This window comes from Ciconia boyciana, chromosome 15 (assembly GCF_034638445.1).
Source record: "Ciconia boyciana chromosome 15, ASM3463844v1, whole genome shotgun sequence".
Lineage (NCBI taxonomy): Eukaryota > Metazoa > Chordata > Aves > Ciconiiformes > Ciconiidae > Ciconia > Ciconia boyciana.
In genome coordinates this window covers 5,554,803-5,574,096 of record NC_132948.1, presented here as the reverse complement: position 1 = coordinate 5,574,096, position 19,294 = coordinate 5,554,803, and the positions used below count along the sequence as shown (strand labels likewise).

Below are 19,294 nucleotides of genomic sequence, written 5' to 3'. Positions count from 1 at the left end.
TAAAACAATTTATGCCTCCTTTCTCCTTAAATTATGCATTTGGGTAGAGGGTAAAAACTGGAAAGCAGAAGTAAATAGACACACAATGCAAAGCTCATGTAAAAATTATGTCCTCTGAGTTCATAACCTCCATCAAACTATATAACAGTACACAGTACTCAATAAATTTCATCATCATTTTATATCAACGTATTCCTACTGGACATATTTCTAGTAAGGAACAAAAGTTTGGACTCAGTGTAAATGACAAAAAAAACAACCCCAAGAAGCCATTTTTCAATTATTTTACTTAACACAGTTTTGAATGCTATTATTTAAAAGTTGGTTACAGGAAATTAAAATGACAACATTAAAATAACAACTTGTGATCCACAGTAAAGCTATCATCCAACGGTACCTTTTAATTTGTTATGTAACATTTGATTGTAATGAGATGCTCTCTCTTACTCTTTGATTATATTGGGTATAAAATAAGGCTGGACTGCTTCAGTGAGCTTGTCTGCATACATTTCATATCTACCAGTCATCTGGAAAAGAAAAATCAAAGCTTCAGTTCTTTTAGTGAGCTATGGAAGTACTTCAGTAGAAAATATTTATATCCACCATTTTTTTAAATGAGGACATATTTAATTGCACCAAACAGTAAAATCATAATTCACTCAAAATGCAAGACATCCAGTGCCTTAGCACAAACTAATATACCTTTATAAAGGCACTCACATTGTGTTGCCTAAAACTATACTTCTACCCAAAAAAGAGTAGAAGTGCATTTCCACTCTAAAAAGTAGAGCTTTGAAACAAACACCTTCCTGCTTTGCAGCTCTCCTTCACTGACAGTCATGTCTTCTGACTAATTACTTAAGGCTATTTTGGTTATCCTGGATAGCTGAAAGTTGAATGTGAAAGGTGGACTTACTTTCTTATGCATCAACAATATTCTCTTAAGTAAGTTATGTCAATGAAGGCAAAGGAGTGTCTCTGTAAGTATGTCTTCATATTACGTCCTTGACAACTGATGAACCCTGCTGCTAGCAATAAGTCTGCAGATGTGCCACTGATGGTATTTGGGTTGCTCTTACTTTATCCATTAATAATACGAAATATTATCATTGCTTTGGGTGATACAGTAAGCTAGGAGGCTGAAATATAGCACTTCACATAGTGCACTATCCTCTTCTGAAGCGCATGGTCTACATTAGCTCCGAGAGGGGCGAACTACTTTCTTCTTGCTAGAGCGTAATGAGGACAATTTGTTTAACTATTTTGCTGCTGTAAGTTTAGCAAAGACATTGTACTTAATGTCCCTTTCAGGCATCAGTGAATGCAAATTGCAGTTACCAGAGCAGGTTAAATAGGTTCCTACTTGCTATCAAGGGTTTTCTGCAGTGGATAAACGATGACTTCATACTTCCTCATTCCCCTCATATCAAGAACTACCTCTGTCTCGGCCACAAATGAGAGGAAAAGGAAACAGATATCGCCTGTCATATAAACAAAGGCCACAGCTGTGCCTTATGTGCAAAAAGATGAACAATAGCAATCCACACCATCAACATATAACTAAGGTGCTGAAAGCACAAGACTTGAACACAACAAAACCCAAGCAATTCTATACAAAACAGCTAACGGTCAGTGTTTTGCTTTTACTGTTTGTTTTTCCTAATCAATACAATTGCTTTTGTTCAGATACCCCTACTAAGCTGTTATAAGCAATGCTCCATGTGTTTCCTGACACACTAAATCCCTACTCTACAATAAGGGCCTCAGATTTTGGTAGCAAAGCAAAACTAAATGCCCACCTGACTTAAAAAAACTGGGAATCTCTCAGCACAATTTAATTCCACTATGTCAACCACCATGTACCTACCACACGCATCTGTAAAATAACAAATGCAATTCTGTCCAGCAGACGACCTGAAATTACTTTTTGTCTTTAGTCCCTATACATGGATTGGCAGCATTACCAAAGAAATTCAGCTCCAGCTAAGAAATGTCTATGTTTTAATTAAGAAGTTTATTCAGCATTTCAAATCCACAGAAAATTTCTATTTTTACTTCAAATTGAAATCAAAACACATTATATATTGCACTTTATTGTAATGCACAAGGTGGTTCCAAATAAACCAGGCTCTATGAAATAAACGTCTGCTTGCAGTAACATTATGTGCAAAAATTGACACTCCTTGCAAATTATTACTTATTTTAAATACTAGATTATCACTGAAGAACCTACATATATTGTGACGGTTGCTAGCCAGGAGTTCCAGTCTACTTTGTTAGGATTCAAATCATCATGGTGATCTTCAGAGTGGATAGGAAAAAATTCTAGTCTCTAGCAGTACTGAGGACTAGAATGAAAGACCTGTCTCCACAAAAGTAAGCAAGACGTTTTCTTCATCAACAAAGCCTATTTAAGAAGTTGCCATCTCTTTTCTCCTTTTGCTTGCCTTCTTTGTTGTTCCAATAGAGTATTTGTGGGGGCTGCTGTAAACTCGATCAGATTAGAAGAAGAAACTAGAGTGTGGTTTGTTTGTTTAAAAAAAAATAAAAATCTGGTCACTCCACTAAACCAGTATACAATATAGCACCCCACATAGCTTGTACTGGCACAACTGAAGGGTTAGCAAACTGCAGTGCTGAGGTGGCAATTTTTTAAACCAGCACTGCTGCTGGACAAATTAAATCAAATTACACCCTCAGGACAGATGATCCAAATTAGCTTTATCTCAGAATGCAAAAAAATAGTAATAAATGAGTTTGCTAAAGCCACGTGGAGAGGCTTGCAGTCATCTTAATCTGATTTAAATTAATTCAGAAATGTGTTAGGATGCTTCAGAGATGAATGTACACAGTTCTTTCTCCACGGCTTCAACATGTCCACAAATTCAGGGAGTTAACACTATAAGAAGTTTGCACACAGAAAGTTCTCAGAAGCTTAAAGATGCCTGTGGTTTTGAGTTTTCACTAAATTTCACCAAAACTGAGAAGTAAGGCCTGTAAGAATATAAAGAACTACCATACCAGGTCAAATCAAAGGCCCATCTCAGCTCAGTGACAAATGCCTACATACCTCGCATAAGGAAACCACACACGCTTCCTCTAGCAGTCCTTGGAGCTCCTGGCAATCCTCACTGGACCTGGCACTTAAGGACCAAAGGCTAAGGTTTTAATTTATAAGCTACTGGCCTAGTTTCCCTGAATTTGGCTATTCCTTTTCTGAATCCATTTGTGCCTTTGGCCTCCAGAACATCCTGTTAAATTAGTTCAACAATTTAAGCTCTGGACTGTTAAAAAAAAAAAAAGTCTGCCTTTTAACTATTGTAAGATTATATGATCATTATGAAAGCTTGTTTGTTCTAATATCACATGTAAGTTTGTTTCTTTATAAGCAGGCTTACCTTAAAATTCCATTTGTCACTGACTTGCCTGCAAAGATTTAGATCCATCTCTACCACCAGAAGTCCATCCTGAGTGCGAGAGAGCCCTGGGGTCCTACTGCCATCTGGTGCAGCTACGTAACTTGAGCCGTAAAAATGGCCCAAGTCATGGTGTGCTTAAAGAAATTTTTAAAAAGCATGTAATGCCATCTGCAAATAAGTATACAACTTAACATGCAGTGTCCCATAAAACCTGGCTCAATTTCTTGTGGTTGCTTGCTCACTGTGCTTTAAGCAAGGTATCATCCTGAAGAGACACAGCACAATCCTAAGGTAACTGCAGGTTTGAGCAGTAGTTACTTTCATGCACAGTACAGCTTTCACATATACTGAATTAACAGGAAAAAACTCACTGCATTGCCTTTTAAATAATGCATTATTATGCTTTCCCATTACTAAGTCTCTGAACTAGCTTTGCTTTCTTTGTTTTCTTTAATGTAGAATTTAAATGAATTCTAGTTGTCAAATCTTACATTTCCGGAACAGCTGACAGAGATGCACCCATTCAATTTTCAGTACAAAGTCAGAAGTGAAAACACTGGGATTTGAGGCACGGAAAAAAAATCTTACTTCCTACTGCACAACTCTGAGTTGTGCCAAAAGTCGGCTAGATCTGTGGTACTACTAAGCAATGGATACCACTGATCTTTTTGACGCAGCTTCTACAAACACTTAGCTCCAAAACTAGCTAAAGGAACCCGCTCAAGCCCACTCCAGATTAAGCCAGAAGCTGTCATGGTTGTCACAGGACAAATTATAGTGTTTCAACATAAAAGTGAAGTACATACAAGCAAATCTCATGCTCTTCTTTGAGAATGCTATTCTTGAGCATTCTCTTCTTTAACTTCCAGCAAATCTGTGAAACAGGGCAAAATGGCTTGGCCAGGGATTCAGGTTAGGGCTATTACTGTTAATAATCTTAAAAATACAAATAAATCATCATGCATGCACTGATAACACAGGCTAATTTGTGGGATTTCTGTCTTCCAGTCCTACAACTACATTGACTCCAAAACTCTTAGTCCTCTGAAAGTATATGGAAACATTAGGTATGAACTTCTGGTGACCATACACCGTGGTACCACCACCTTTAACAGGAAGTGCTGCTTGTCTCCAGCTTACAAAACAGCAGTCTTAAGCAAGGCAGTTGCTAGCTACCATAGCTGTCATGGGATAGACACCTGCAGGAGAGCTATTGTTTCTTCAGACTTTCTAGTTAATTATTAGCAACCACTGAATGTGATTTCTGAACATACCTTTTCCACCATCTCCGGAAGTAAAGGCATTTTTGTAGTATTCCTGTGAAATAAGAGCGATCCGTAGGTGGCAGTATAATTCCATGTCATTGAAGAAATCCTTGCTAGTCTACCATATTTAGCATGGAAGTTTATATAAATCTATTAAGATTTTTTCTGGCGTACTATCAGCACTGTCTGAAGGGAGTCATCAAAGGGGCCTAGTTTCTATGACGGATAGGCTAGAAAACAAGATCTTTTTGTATCACTGCCTGTTGCTCATACACTTTGGGGAACATGTCTCATATCAGTTTCACAAGTCTAAAGAAGAGACATTTAACCAAACCCATCTTTGCAGATCACAAAAGAAGGCAAATGTATTCACATAACAGCAAGAACAAGACTGGATTTTTGCAGGGAACCTTATAAAAGAACACACATGTAGGGTATTTGGACTAATCTGAAAGCAAGAATGATCTATTGTGGGCAGTATTAATTTTCATTATAGAATTTCAGTGTCCAGAAAGAGGTATTATCTGTACAACAGCAACCAGTTGTGTACCACTGACTTGAGGATATATTTCATTTTCAGTCGTTTTGGCTAAAAGAATACTGTTTTCACCACAGAAACTAGGAGAATTAGCAAAAGGGTGGGTGCCTATTACAAAGAGAGCAATTCAACAGCAGGAAGCAGCTGCAACCAAAAAGTAGGCTGCCAGCAACAAGGCAGCTCTCAATTTCTTTATCACTGTCCATCTTCAAATCATATTATAAACACTAATACAGTAGTTATACAGTAGAGGAATCTATGCAGTCTAGTGCTATTCAGTTCATTACCTTGAATTAGCTCATGCTACAATACCTAAATTATGAAATGAAATAACAAAGTGAAGATACATACCGTTCCTACCCTGTTGATGGGACATGTAAAGCAGTGATTAGCTATGGCAGCATTTCTTGCTTCAATTGGCCACAGTGATTCGCTGCAATACACAAAAGAGGAGGAAGGTATTCACTACTTGTCCACTTCAGAGCTGAATTTAGATTATGACTGTCTCGCACTGTACATTTTCTGTCAAAGACGACAAAGTTAGCTGCTAAGACTGATCTTGCTCTTACAATCAAAATCTCCCCACAGACACAGCCAAGCACTATAATTATTTTCTGCTCAAATATAGGTATAAACAATTCTATCTGATAACCTGGTAAATATGGCTTTGTCATGGCAAACAAAAAAGAGAAACAATTAACACATCTCAAGATTTTCAAAGTAATTAAAGTGTAAAATGTTTTACTCTCCAAATTGTGCAAAGGCTTTATACATGTGCTTTCACATTCCATTAACTTTCAATATACAAAACATCATTCTGCAGCAAAGCTGTAAGAGATTCATACAAGTTGCCTCCTTTTTTCCCCAAAATGGTCCAGGAGAGGCTTTTGCAGCAGCGAATGAAAAAAAACTAATTACAGGAATAATAAAAAAAATAAAGGAAAAGAAAAATCAATTTCCACCAAAACCTCCTACTTCTGTTATTTCAACCACAGTTTTCATAGCACTTTCCAGTAAGTGATTTTCCCATGGTGGGTTAATGAAAAAGAAAGCATGTTTAACAAAAGCATCCCAATAACTTCCCAGTAATTATCTATTAAACCAGTCACTAAATTTACATAAAACCCAAGAATTGAGGAATAAAAAATTCCTTCTCTTTTACAAGCCTCTACCTCTTTTCCAAAGGAGATTTCAATTCCGACTGATGTTTAAAACCAAAATAGTCATCTTCTTATTAAATTGTTTGATACACAGGGATCAGATTAGTTAATAGGAGGTCTGGAAGTACCCAAGAGCTCCAAAACAAAGGTGATACAATTTGTACACTCCTGTGACAGCATGTACCTGCCAGTTTCTGAGTACCAAGGCAAGGTTGCAAGCATCTGACTCATTAATCTCCCAGTCAGACTCAAGAATCTTAAGAGATGGTCATTCGACTGATTGAAAGGACTTGGTTTATTGCCTCTTTTCTCAATTGCTTTGAGTCTGGCAGCCAGCTCTTCTAAAAAAAAAAAGGGATTTTATTGAAAAGCTCCAGCAAATTACAATTTCACAGAAGAAGAGAAACAGGAAAAAAAGGCTATAGCCAAGAAGCGACCAACCCCAGACACAGTTTTTACATGGGCCTCAAGAGTCCTCTTCTTGCAATAAAATTATATGCTTAAAAACAACCAAGTGAAAGCCAATAATTAGGAGAGCCTGAAGCACCCAGAGTACCAATGAAGTGCTGTATGACAACAGGGTAATTTCTGTTTGCTCTCCTGTTAATGGGCTGTAAGTGGACAAACATCACAAATATTCTTCTAGTAGTGACATAAATGCCCCAAAAGCATTGTGTATTCATTCAACTCTTTTCAAAGGACATTTTCCAACATTACACAACCTAAATTATCTTTTATACCAAAAACTATTTGAGGCAGTTTGAATGACAGAATACTGCATCTAACTTACAGTTCTACTCTCCAGGTTTGTAAATACATGGTTCTCTGCATCTGAACTGGCTGTGGGTATGAAAATTTTATGCCTCTAATCTGTTTTTCACCATTTCTACCCTACTATGAATGCTCAATGTCCTCAGAATTTTCTAGCTGGTCAGCCACAAGAATTGGATTAATATTCTTGGACCTTGTTACAGAGACAGCAAAACTCCAGATTTACATTAAAGAGGTAAAGAGAGGGGATTGGGTGAATCCTGAAGAAATGGAAAATGCTAAAAAAGATATTCCTCTTACACTTCTAACTCTTCTGCCGTCTTGTATACCCAGTTAGCAAGTCTATATTGCCTGAACATTTCATACATTAAGGTTTACAAAACTGACACTGGAAAAAATCTCTTCCTCTAGGTTTAAAGAAATAAAAATGAAAGCATTCTGCAATTAGTCCACACCACAAGCCCAGCTGAAGGGAGAGAAGAGAAATGAGAAAGAATTTTTAGTATTGTAAGAGATCAGTAGGTCGTCTTTTTTTGTTTGCTACTGGATATTATACTTCTATTACAATATCATCAGTAACAATGAAATATGCTCCTGTTAGCTTCCTAAAACTTATCTTTGGAGCTGGAAACTCAAAGACAGTTGAGCTAGCCCAAAATACAGCTTTTTAACTTACAAAGGAATGTTTTTGTTCCAAAGCACTCTGCAAAGCCAGACTTTCCCTGCCGCCCTGTACAAAGCTAACCACTTATGCTGATAAGGGTTAAAAATATTAATATTTATAATTAAGCATAAACTACCATCACTTCCTCAGTCATATGTATGTAAAAATTATACAATACTAAATTACTTTTCAGAGCCTACTGTTATCAGGAGAAAAAAAAAAAAAAAAAAGAAAAAGCACAGTTGTTCTATCATGTGTTAAGCTGATGTGTAGACACGTTCCGGAATCCCACACCTCAATTTACAGTCTAATTTGGAATTTGAAAGTATTGAGTAGTACGGCAAAGAACAGAATACAATGACAATGAAAGGAAGGCATGGTGACTTTGTCAAGAATAGTGGTATACAGAACCACTGAAACCATTTCTATCAGGTTTCTACCTAAAGAAAGGCCCCCCATCGGCCCCAGAGAAATGCAGTTATTTTGCATCACATTATAGTATCCCAAGCAATACACAGCCTGTGTCAGATGATGCTTTGGAAGCATGGCACAGTCAAAGGTTATTATATTGAAACGTGACTGATGCTGATAATGTAGAGGCAAAGAATATTCAAGATCTAATCCACAAATTAATCATTATGGGCTAGCTAAGAAGTGTATTTTCTTAGCTCACTGAGCTGGTTTTCTTTTTTCTTTTAGGAAGTCAAGTCAGTAGGGTGCAATTAATGTCAATCTGCAGATGATTAATCTCAAGGGAAACAGTTTACACTGGTTCAGTCTGGTTCAAGAGGCCTGATAGTCACAAAATTGCCAACAGTTAAAAAAAAAAATTGTTTCTGAGAAAAGGGTTTCTCAGCTTGGCTCTGAAAACTGCAATTTGATACCATACTTATTGGCTCCTAAGTGGACAATGCAAGCTGGCAAGCTAAGCCTGAATGTAAATTACTACTGCCTATCATAAAGCAAAAATATTACATAGATAATCCAAATAAACTCTCATTAGTTTTCAGAACACCAGCTGGATGCTGGTTAACTCTGTCTCAGAGACAAAAGACCTGCAGATGGACAACTAAAGTTCTGGAAGATAATTAGTGACTATGAGCAGACTGGTAGCCCAAAACTCCAGATGGAGAAGAATGCGGATTCCTTCGTGAAGGCAAAACAAGGAGGTGATACCTCAGGTTCCAAGACCTCAGCAAGGTGCCCCAAAGTGCCAGTGAGGGGCTCAGAGGTTCACTTAACCCAAAAAGCGTGCAACAGCCTAAATCAGTTTGTATTTTACCTGAGCGTTCCAATAGTGGCTGAAGGGTTAAAGATGATCTCTGCGCCATTCATACTAAACATGAGCCAGTTCAGAGGGTGATGGCGCCCATAGCAGATATTCACAGCAATCGTTCCAAACTGTGTCTGAAACACTTGGTGTCCTGTATTTCCTTCCATATAGTAAGCAGACTACAAACAAAAGAAACAAAAAAACCACAAATGCAGACTTCTTAAAAAAGTGAGAAGAAATACCTCCAACACTGCTTTGACACTTCCCAATTTCTGATTACCAGCTTCAAGTCATTACACCATGAGCGGGGACACCTTTCATTTAGTACGTAGCTGCACTGTAATGGATATATAGCAAAAAGTGGCGCGCTCAGGCTGCTGAGATCAAATTCAAGCCCCTTTCTGTACCCCTTCACTCATACTACACCTAAGCAGTGTCTGACTTTGACATAAACACTTCTATTAATGCTAGAAACTTCTACAGAAGCTTAAGAGAGATCCACAAAGGTGCCAAACTTTAGGCACCTCTCTTAGTACTTTCACCACATAAGTTTTCCTAAGCCATCACAATCCTCTGATTCTGATTAAAGAGAGAGATGATGAACACTGTTTAAAGAACACCAAATTCCTTTACATTCACCTGTTATGTAATGAATGCTATAAGGAAATGTCAGTGTATAGCTAAAATTGGTTATTTAAATTTCCTATATGCCTATTGCTCTAAACAAACAGAAGCCTTGAAACTACCACCAGGAAAACCACAGGATAAATCTAGAGAACACTCCTTAAAGAAACTGGAGCCAACTGTTGGCTTAAAAGATCCCATTTACCATATGCTGCGAACTTTCCTCTTATCACATCAAACATTTCTAAACAATTAGAAATGCACTGGTTCCTGGAAAAGGCACTAGTGAAGAGAAGGACAGGGCACTGCTAACAGCTATTAAGAGAGACAAACATTCACAGAGATACTCTACATGAAATGTACAGAAATAGTTCTTCCCAGATACAAGAAAAGGGTATGCGGGGAGTCATTGACAGTTGCCCGCTTAGTGCTCAGTGGTAGTCAAAAACCCAAGAAAATCTCAGACATCAACAGGAAGGGTCTTGGAACGTAACAGAAAACATCATTTTGATGGTTTATAAGAATTCTGTGTGCCCATGGCTTGAGTACTCTGGGCAATTCTAGCGCCTGCATCTCAATAAGGATATACTAGAGACGGAATAAGCAAAGGCAACTGAAACAATTGAAGGGGATGGGGCAGCTCCCTTGTGAGGAGCAACTAAAAAGGCTCTTCAAACTGCAGACAGAAGGCTGATGGCGATGTTATGAGATTTACAAAATCACAAAGGCAGTGGATAAGATGAATACAGAAATCCCAAAGCAGCAGCAGTAGTAGGTATTGACTGAAATTACACTCTTGTACCTGTTTTCAACCTAAGTAACTTTTTTCATGCAGCAGGCAGCACGCTTCTGAAATATGCTTCTTTGTGAAAGCAGGTATTATCACCAGGTTCAGAAGGGATTAGACAAAGTCACTGATAAAAGAACCACAGATAAGAAACAAAATGGACAGGAACATGCCACCCAACATCCCTAATACAATGACTGTGGAGTACAAAAGTTGCAGAATGGCCAGACTTATTCCTAATAGAACCTTTTTGTGATGATCTCAGAGACAGAAAAGCAAGGTACATAATCTACCAGCCTGACCCAATGGGGCGTGTCTCTTATCATATAAGAAAGGTGTGTTGTAAAACAATTCCCTTTGTATTGAAACTATTTGTCCTTTGTAACAACCACTGCCATTGGTCTTGAAGGAAGCAGAACCACATCAGGCCTAAAGCAAGCACAGCTACAGCTGGGGAACAAACTAGGGCCTCATCTAAGTGTAGGAGACCAGCATGATAGATACAGGGGGATCACCTTTTGGAACCAAGAAGGACTAGAGGCTCAGTATGTCCAGTAAATGTGACGTCTCATGTTACTTATTTATCATCAGGTCTCATGAATTTGCACAGTCCCTTGGGCACGGATTTTATCTCCTTTCATGTCTGTAGCGAGCACACCACGTGTTGGGCACTCACACAATCCTTTTTCAAAAAAATTCCACTGACTGAATATGTTTCCATTTTTTCTTCTATTCTCAGTTTTCTTTTATTACAATAGGAGAAGAAAAACAAAAATGCTGTTGCTTCAGGGAATTCATCAGTTCTTATTTCTTTATTCCTCACCAGAGGTCACAATCATCTCCACAGCAACAAACTGTGATGTCTCAAGAAGGATTGATTTTTGTTTATTTATATGCCCTCCCACACATGGCTGAATAGGTTACAGACCAGTCTCTTTCCCCTTTCCATTTAGTTCTCACCAATTCAACAAGGATGATTTTAACAAAGCTCCTTTCCCTATCTGCTCTACAGAGACAATCCACAAAAAATAATTTCAAATTCAACCCTTCCTTGGGGGTTAACTTTGTTGGTAAAGAAAACAACATGAACATAATCCTTCCCTGTGGTCTTGGTGGTTTCTAAAGTTCCTCTATCAGAATTGCTCAGCTCAGAAGAATGGACTTAATGCTTTGCTAACAAAACTAGCTAAAAAGACAGCGGTGTTTTGGGTAAACACTACTTGCTTCTATAATGAGGTAGATACAACAAGAAGTGTCAAATCATTATAGTATACCTGCAAGATATAAATAGATTTTTTTGGTGGAAATTTTGGCATTTCAGATTATAAGAACTAACTCCTTTTAGGAATTATGCAGAACTCTTAATGAAACTCTATTTATACTTCACATGGAAAAGTAAAAATATTTTCTTTTTTTAGGTGTCTTTCATTACAGTTTCATAGCTGGAAACAAGAAATTTCCTGGAATCTGTTGGTGCTCCACAAAGACTGTCTGGAAAACTGAAAGACATCATATTTTAGCACAAGCAACAGGAATTTATTTTTTGTTTGATTACACAAGGAACAAATCAAGAATACGGAAAGTAACCAAAATTCATTTTTATTAGTCCTTGTATTTTATATGGGTTTGTTAGTTACCGTTTTGCTAGCTAAAAGACAGATCCGATAAAATAATATTAAATACCAAAATAATTGTTAAAGATAGAAGTCAACACCAGTGACTGACAGGCCTGTGCCAGAAATTCATTGCGTAGAAACCTATTAACAGCCTCCTCTGAAGAAACACAAACCAGTCTGATCAGGTCTGGAAGCCCAGGTCAAAACTTCCAGAAGTCTTTGAACATGAAGTTTCAAGACACAAAAAAAACTTCTAAAATTAATAAAAAACCAGTTTGGATTCTGACGCCTCAGTTGAGTGACTGGAGCATTTGGACAGGGAACAAAAGCAACAGCAGGTATATAGCCCCCAGTGCTTAGAAGAAATGCCTCTGTTAATTACTCACTCTAGCTGACAAGGAGAGATTTAGTTAGGTAAGACAATGTATTTTTAGACTTCGGTTAATTTTTAATCCTGATCTTTCTGCTTGTGATAATTCTATGGATGGATAAACACATTTCAGATCTACCAGTTTTCTTCTGACATTGCCTTTACTACCAGTCCAGTTTCTGAAGCTGATTCTGGAGGATGGCCTGAAAACTGCTGGGGGCTTCAGTGGAAGTAATGTGATTAGTAAACAGAAGATTCCGTAAACCAGCTATTCAGTCAGAAGCGTAATGAATTAAGGGATTCTGCTCAAAGAAACATGAGCAAAAGAACTGTCATTACCAAGACAACCTCACAGAGAAACAGAGATCAAGACCACAAATAATGCTCACACCTGAATCATGTAACAATTGCCTTCCAAATTAAAATAAATTCAACATGCGCACATGCAAAAGCTATCTGAGCCAATCACACACAATTAACATAAAAGCTGTGACTTACAGAATTTTGTTTTGAAGATTCTCGATACTTTTGTAGTTTCCATCAGGCCAAGGAAGACTACACGACAAAGACTCAATGTTACTTGTCCTTTAAGAGTCATCACTCTCTATGCTTGATAAACTAACTTACTATAATTTCACCTGAGACAAACTGATTTGACACTTAATGAACCACATTTTTTAGAAATACATTACATTTCCTGCCAATATGACTCTGATACAACACATGCTGACACAAACAAGAGCTGCAAAGTAAGACTAGCTTGATAATCACAATACTGCATCTTACCTCATTGAAATCTCCAACCCTTGGAATGTGATTTTTCCTACTTTTGCCAAGGACAGCTCCAGAATTAGAAATGACCACTGCAGCATTCCACAGAGTTCCCCCATGTATTTCATCTCGCTCCAGGATTGGAGATACCACAACCATATTGTATTTCTTTGCCAGCTATACAAATGAAGACAATTCTTCTATTATACACAAGCCTCAGTAATTATTTTCATTTTTTGTTCATAAAGAAGGATTAAAAAAAAAATTTTCATCTGGTACATTACTCTGACTGTTACCGAGGGCTAATGCTAAACCCCATGCTGGCACGTCCACATCACCGCAGTTTCTTCATCAAAGATGGATACATCACAGAGAGCTTTCCACCTGAATCCTTCAACTAAAAATGCAAGGTACCAACAAGAAAAAAAGCATCCTAACAGCAATTGTCAAACTACAAAGCCAACCTCTACCACATGAGTGGTATACCAGAATGAAAGACACCATGGCTAGCTGAAAACATTTAAAAAAAAAAAAAAGGGAAATGTAAAACAGCGTCACATGTTAACTATAAATGTTAAATAACATAGGCGTGAGTGAAAAACATAGCAACTTCTGACTGCCAGTTTACTAGTACATTCTCTTTGCCTTCAAATCACTTCTCTTTCTTTTATTTCTCCAAACGTCCATACTGTCATTAATTCCATAGTGAGAAGCAACACATACTTGCCCTAGATCAGACTAAAGATACTATGCTGTCTACAAAAGCTTAATAGATCAGTGCATATCTGGGCAAATTTGACATTAAATCAGTCTTTTGTTGCTTCAATCACTTGTAAAAGAAAATAACTGAAATCCCTTATTAAAAAAAAAAAGTCAGAAACCAAAAATGAACTCTGCCACCCTGGCAATCGACAGTCTCTGGAAAAATAAGAGCCAGACAATAACAAACCTCCTTGGGTCCATAAAAAGCCCCCTACATTTTGTGTCATTTCACAGGGAGATGCAAAAGATTGGTGTGAAAGTGTTCCCTGTTCAGAAAAGGCTAGCTATTCTTCTCCTCACACCTTCATACAAGCATTGTTTAATGCTGAACTGTTCAGGCAAGAAACACCTTTTAAATGGAAATTGGAAATATTTGTATGAAGAATCGTTCTTCCTCTGTAAAATTCAGGAATAGTTAAATGGGCAGTTTCATATGCCTTCCATGGTACGAGGCAGTCTATCAATGCAAAGCAGTTTAAAAAATAAATATTGAGCACAGTTGTCCATTTCTACTTCACTCACTGTCATAATATTTGTTAAGCAAGGTGAAAACTTATTTTTTATTATTTCAGTTTTCTCAGTGGTACAAGACCGATACATAAGGAAGAAATCCATGCTAATCAGCGGCAGTTATGGGCTCGGGTTGGAAGCTGGATGTGGGGGTTTGTTTTGCTTGGTTGTTTTTTTACCTCTTGACAGAATTTTGTTGTTGGCCCATCCTCTGCTGACTCAGCAAATTCAGTCCAAGGAAGCTTCTCTCTTGTACAAAAAGCAAAGGGCATGGCTGGAAAACACCAATGCAAGACAAAACTTACAAGAATGTTCATGGCACTCAAGAAATACACACTGTTTGCATGAATACAGATAAAAAATTAAACACTTAAGAATGATTCAACTGTTTTCCTTGTTTAAAGGCAAAAGCGATTTAAAAATATTTTTAGCAAGGGCAAGGAGTTTTGCCCCACACAGAGCAAAGTAGAAGAGAAAGAATTAACTTAGTAAAGTCTTAAAGGAGGTAAAAATACAAAATACACCTCAGTCACTAGTGTACACTTTCTGTGAATAACCTGTTTTCATAACTCAGGCCTTCATTTTGGTTTTCACCTCTATTAAGCCTCAAAGACTCCATTTTAATTAAAATTAGATTTTTAAAATTTTAATATCCGTCTAGAAAAAACCCAAAGTTTTAGAAGAAAAAAAGCGAGGAAAGGATCATGAAGGATGACAAGAAGAAGGAACACACCTACAAATATCATTGTTGCAGCATACACCAGTCTTCAATATAACAGAATTCATGTACATCTTCCATACAATTCTGCTAACTAAGACTCTTTGTTTTCTCCTTTAGAAAGCACATCAGTAAAGTCAACTGTTGTATCTTGGAATGTCTCTGCTGTTTGCTTACAAGACATACTTCTAGTACAGGACACTTGTTAAAATAGAAGGAACTTGACCTCTGACAACCTAGAAGGAGTCACAGAAAATACTCACTCCAAGCCTCCTGGAAACAAACTATGTTGACCCCGCATATAGCAGCTACTTCGACAATCTCCTCAATTCGTCTGTGCAGTGCAGCCACCTGATTGAGAGAAGTGTCACACTATAAAAAAGCTGTATGTTCTAACTCACTTGTATATTAATAGCCTGGTTTTACAAGCTTTGTACACATTAAGTTTATCTTGTTCTATACTTAGTCCCATTGCTTTCAGGGGGAATACCTCAAGAAGTTATCATCCCTCAGCACTGATAATAGAAAGAGTTAGATACAGATTTTTAAAAGCTTTTAGACACCAAAAATAGAGAAAGCAATCCAATGGAGTTCTAATTCCATGGTTACAACATTTAAATATATAGCAACTCATTGCTGACTGACTTGCAAATAGCTAAAAATCTTAACAGAATCAGCAAAAATTATTATTTTGCTGCTCATCGTAAACAACCTACAGAACGATGTTAAGTAAACATGAATTCAAAGTCAAGTACTCAGAATCTTAAAATATGAGGCAAGGACAGTCCATTTCCTTGGTTATCTCCAAATCCTGCTCAGACACATGGATCTTGGACACTCTCTAGAAGTTAACTCCAAACTATTTTCTAAATCCCTCTGTCCAAAGAACTAAATAGATTATTACCAAGAAAAAAAAAATCAAAGCATTTATTAATTAGTCAAAAAACATTGTTTCAAAGTACTTTTTTCTTGAGTATTCTACTTAAAGATGAGCATAGGTGCAGCACTTTGCATTGATACTTTCAGGTGTCAATAAAGAAAAAAGAAAGATGCAAGACAAGTCAACAGTGACCTATGAACTCAACAACTGTACACTGATTTACAGAAATAGTTAACTAGTTATTTATAAGGTAAATCATTAATATAACTGGTAGTCTTTTTAACAGATGCTACAAAGAATCCACAAACTTGATCCATATACTGAACTAATTACTTGCATCTGTGACAGGTAATCTTTCCAAAACAAATTACCTCAGAAATGTTCTGTCCTGTCACTGTGCCAAACTATGACTCCAGGAGATTTTATAAATGTGGCATTTTCTTTCACTTTTTTAAAGCTACTTTTAGGAGGCTATTTCTATATATGTCACCTCATCGCTTTTGTGTCCAAGATATTAGGAGATGATGGTCACCTTGTAGTAAGATTGCTTTACTGCTGTACAAAAGTAATGAACACAGCTTTATTAATCTGTGTTTACTCTAATGCATTTTCCTATAATGGAACATTTCTCAATTAAACAAGAACTGCACCTGTGGTTTCCATGGGTTGCCATCTCTTTTGATTTCAGGTAAATGATTCTCTGTTTCATTTTAAGGCAAAGGATTTTCATGTACAAAATCAGTGACAAAATATTTAGCTTTGGAAAAACCGCAAACAGGTTGGGCAATTCACTAGGTAAACACAACACAACAGATGTTTCTGAGTAACAATAAAACAATGTTTCATTAGAATTTCTTACAGTATGCTGTATTAAGATAGTGATGGGTCCTACATTGCCAGACAATCAGCAGACATTTCATGATGGAGTTTCTAACATCAACAACCGAAGCATGTTATTTCTCAATCCAGCAGAAGAGGAGTTACACACAAACGGCCCAGATCCCAGTTTGTGTACCTGGACTGCCACAGCTGTGTCTGTGGGAAGTGGAATTTTATTTTGTACCAGTCCTACTCGAACAATACGTGGCCTTCTCAATTGCTCTGGAGCAGCTTCAAATCCATAGCCCTGTAGCTCAAAATCTCTTTCCTGAGCTGCTGATAGAGCAGCAGCTGGCAAATTAAGTTTTCTGGATTGAACAGGAAACAAAGACATTTCAAGATGAGATGTTCTCCTTTTCTGCTCTGAACACCAGGACACATGCAAACCTCACTGCTCTCCATGGCAGCAAACTCCCAGCGCCCGCCTCTATAACCACGACTTCCAGACACTATTACCTTGTTACAGAAATCAAGGAGCACATACGTACAAACTTTCATCTGCCACCTCCAGATTATAAACACTGTTCCTCCAACATATTTTTCCTCATGTTAGATCCCCACTTTTCCAGCTCCCTCAGCCCGAAGCCACGACCTCCCCAGCCCCCCTCAAAACTCAGGTCTTTCATTCCAGTCAGCCACCTTCTCATACGACCTCTCTACCGCCCTGCTTCCCCAACTTGGATTACCTCCAGTTATCTCACCACAGCCTAACCTCACAGGAGTACCACAAGCACCACAGGACCTACCCTTCTTCCTACTTTCAGCCTCCCCCTGCGCCCTTACGCACCCTTCCTCAAGCTGACTCCTTCCGCCTCACTCCCGGGCTGGGCATCCAGACCGAGGGAGAGGAGGGAGACGGGACGGGACACGACCTCCCCCGCGGGGGAGAGGGAGGCGAGCCCGTCCGAGCAGCGCACCTTGCCTCGCCCCCGTAGAGGATCCGCTTCACCTCGGCGAGATCCTCGGGCGGGATGTGCTGCTCCAAGCATGACTCCAGCGACTTCAGGCCTCCCGCCATGGCGCAGCGCGGCAGGGGACGAGGCGAGGCGCGCAGACGGCTGGGCGCGCGCTGACCGTTAGGCACGCGCGCGCCTCCGCGGACTTTGCCCCCGGCGGGCCACGCCCCTTTCTCCTCAGAGGGGCTTTGGCGGGCGCGGCTCAGCCCCGGGGCCGCGAAGGCGCTGGGCCGTGGCGGCCGGGACGCGGAGGGCTTTGGGCGCAGAGCCCCGGGGGCGCAGGCGGCAGCAGTAGGGCCGGTCCCCGCAGGGCTGGCTGGGATGTGTGCCCTGTGCTCTGGTGGCTAACCCTGAGCTGCCCCAAAGGGTTAAAGAGGCATGGATGCGGCCCTTCCTGGCTACTTGCCACTTCTGGACCAAGTCCTCAGCCTCAGAAATAACTCATCTAAAAGCGGAGCATCTTTAGGAGCTTTTTACAACGATACCATTCAACAACAAGTCTTAGAAATAGGGAAGTCATAAAATGGCAATGGTTTTCACAGATACGCATTTTAGTTGCAATAAGACTTGGAACAGGGGCCAGTAATAAAAAATAAGTTTGTCCTCAACATGGATTTGAGGCCCAGTATAATTAGGAATTCATCCCAAAACCAAAGTTAATGCCAGTCAGGATCAAATTAAGACCTTGATTTGGGACAAAGAAAAGTGCATCTCAATAAAGGATATTTCTTTCTGCAGGTACCAAATGGACACCCTGTTTAAACCAGTTATTCCCACCAAACTATTGGCTGTGCCTTTTGCTTCAAAATGCAACTGAAATTCAGAACGTAAGCGCTTCATTTGAATGAGAAAACCAGTTACCCAGTCCAGGGATGGCTGCACATGTCTAAATATATCACACCAAGTTTAAGCACTGGTTTATGTGTATTCTGGAGGATGTAACAACATTCAGCACTTAGCATCTGCAGTTGTTAGGTATTTTGAGTTAAATATTAAGCCTTTTAGGCTAAATAAAAAAAGAATGTCAGGGAGAGAGTGTCTAATATTTAACTATAAACAGAAAGTGTCCAGGGATAGTCTGGTTTCATCAAGGCATTTTGAGATATGTGATTCTTTCGCTCTAATCCACCCTTTTTAACCCAAGAAGTTGCAGTGATGCTCTGTACGCCAAGTGCACCAGGGCAGACGCGCTGCTCTGCTGCTTTGTTAGGAGCAGGAACTCTTTGGAGTAACTCCTAAAGAGCGGACTGACTCCTTTAGACAGCAGTCGGGAAAATCCTTTAATCTTTGGGGGATTTTTCAAGATAAGCTAAAAGTAGGGATGATAGTAT

The 19,294-nt window shown here is 38.8% G+C and overlaps 1 protein-coding gene across 1 annotated transcript; it reads right to left on the bottom strand.

Moving 5' to 3' along the window:
- Nucleotides 1–301: 301 nt before the first annotated feature.
- On the bottom strand, nt 302–18,025 carry UPB1 (beta-ureidopropionase 1). The gene is made up of 10 exons (XM_072879735.1): nt 17,925–18,025; nt 17,144–17,315; nt 15,512–15,599; nt 14,710–14,804; nt 13,274–13,435; nt 9,100–9,269; nt 5,574–5,655; nt 4,694–4,736; nt 3,399–3,553; nt 302–527 (listed from the first exon to the last, which is right to left on the bottom strand). The coding sequence occupies exons 1-10, from the start codon at nt 18,023–18,025 to the stop codon at nt 444–446; spliced, it is 1,152 nt and encodes a 383-aa protein (XP_072735836.1). The 3' UTR covers nt 302–443.
- Nucleotides 18,026–19,294: the final 1,269 nt, after the last annotated feature.

Excerpts from the sequence above, each read along its gene's own strand:
- UPB1 (XM_072879735.1), bottom strand. The coding sequence starts at position 18,025 with ATGGCGGGAGGCCTGAAGTCGCTGGAGTCATGCTTGGAGCAGCACATC. Across the intron at positions 5,656-9,099 it reads GCCACTATTGGAACGCTCAG|CGAATCACTGTGGCCAATTG; the intron begins GTAAAATACAAA and ends TGTGTATTGCAG. Across the intron at positions 4,737-5,573 it reads CCATCAACAGGGTAGGAACG|GAATACTACAAAAATGCCTT; the intron begins GTATGTATCTTC and ends CTTATTTCACAG.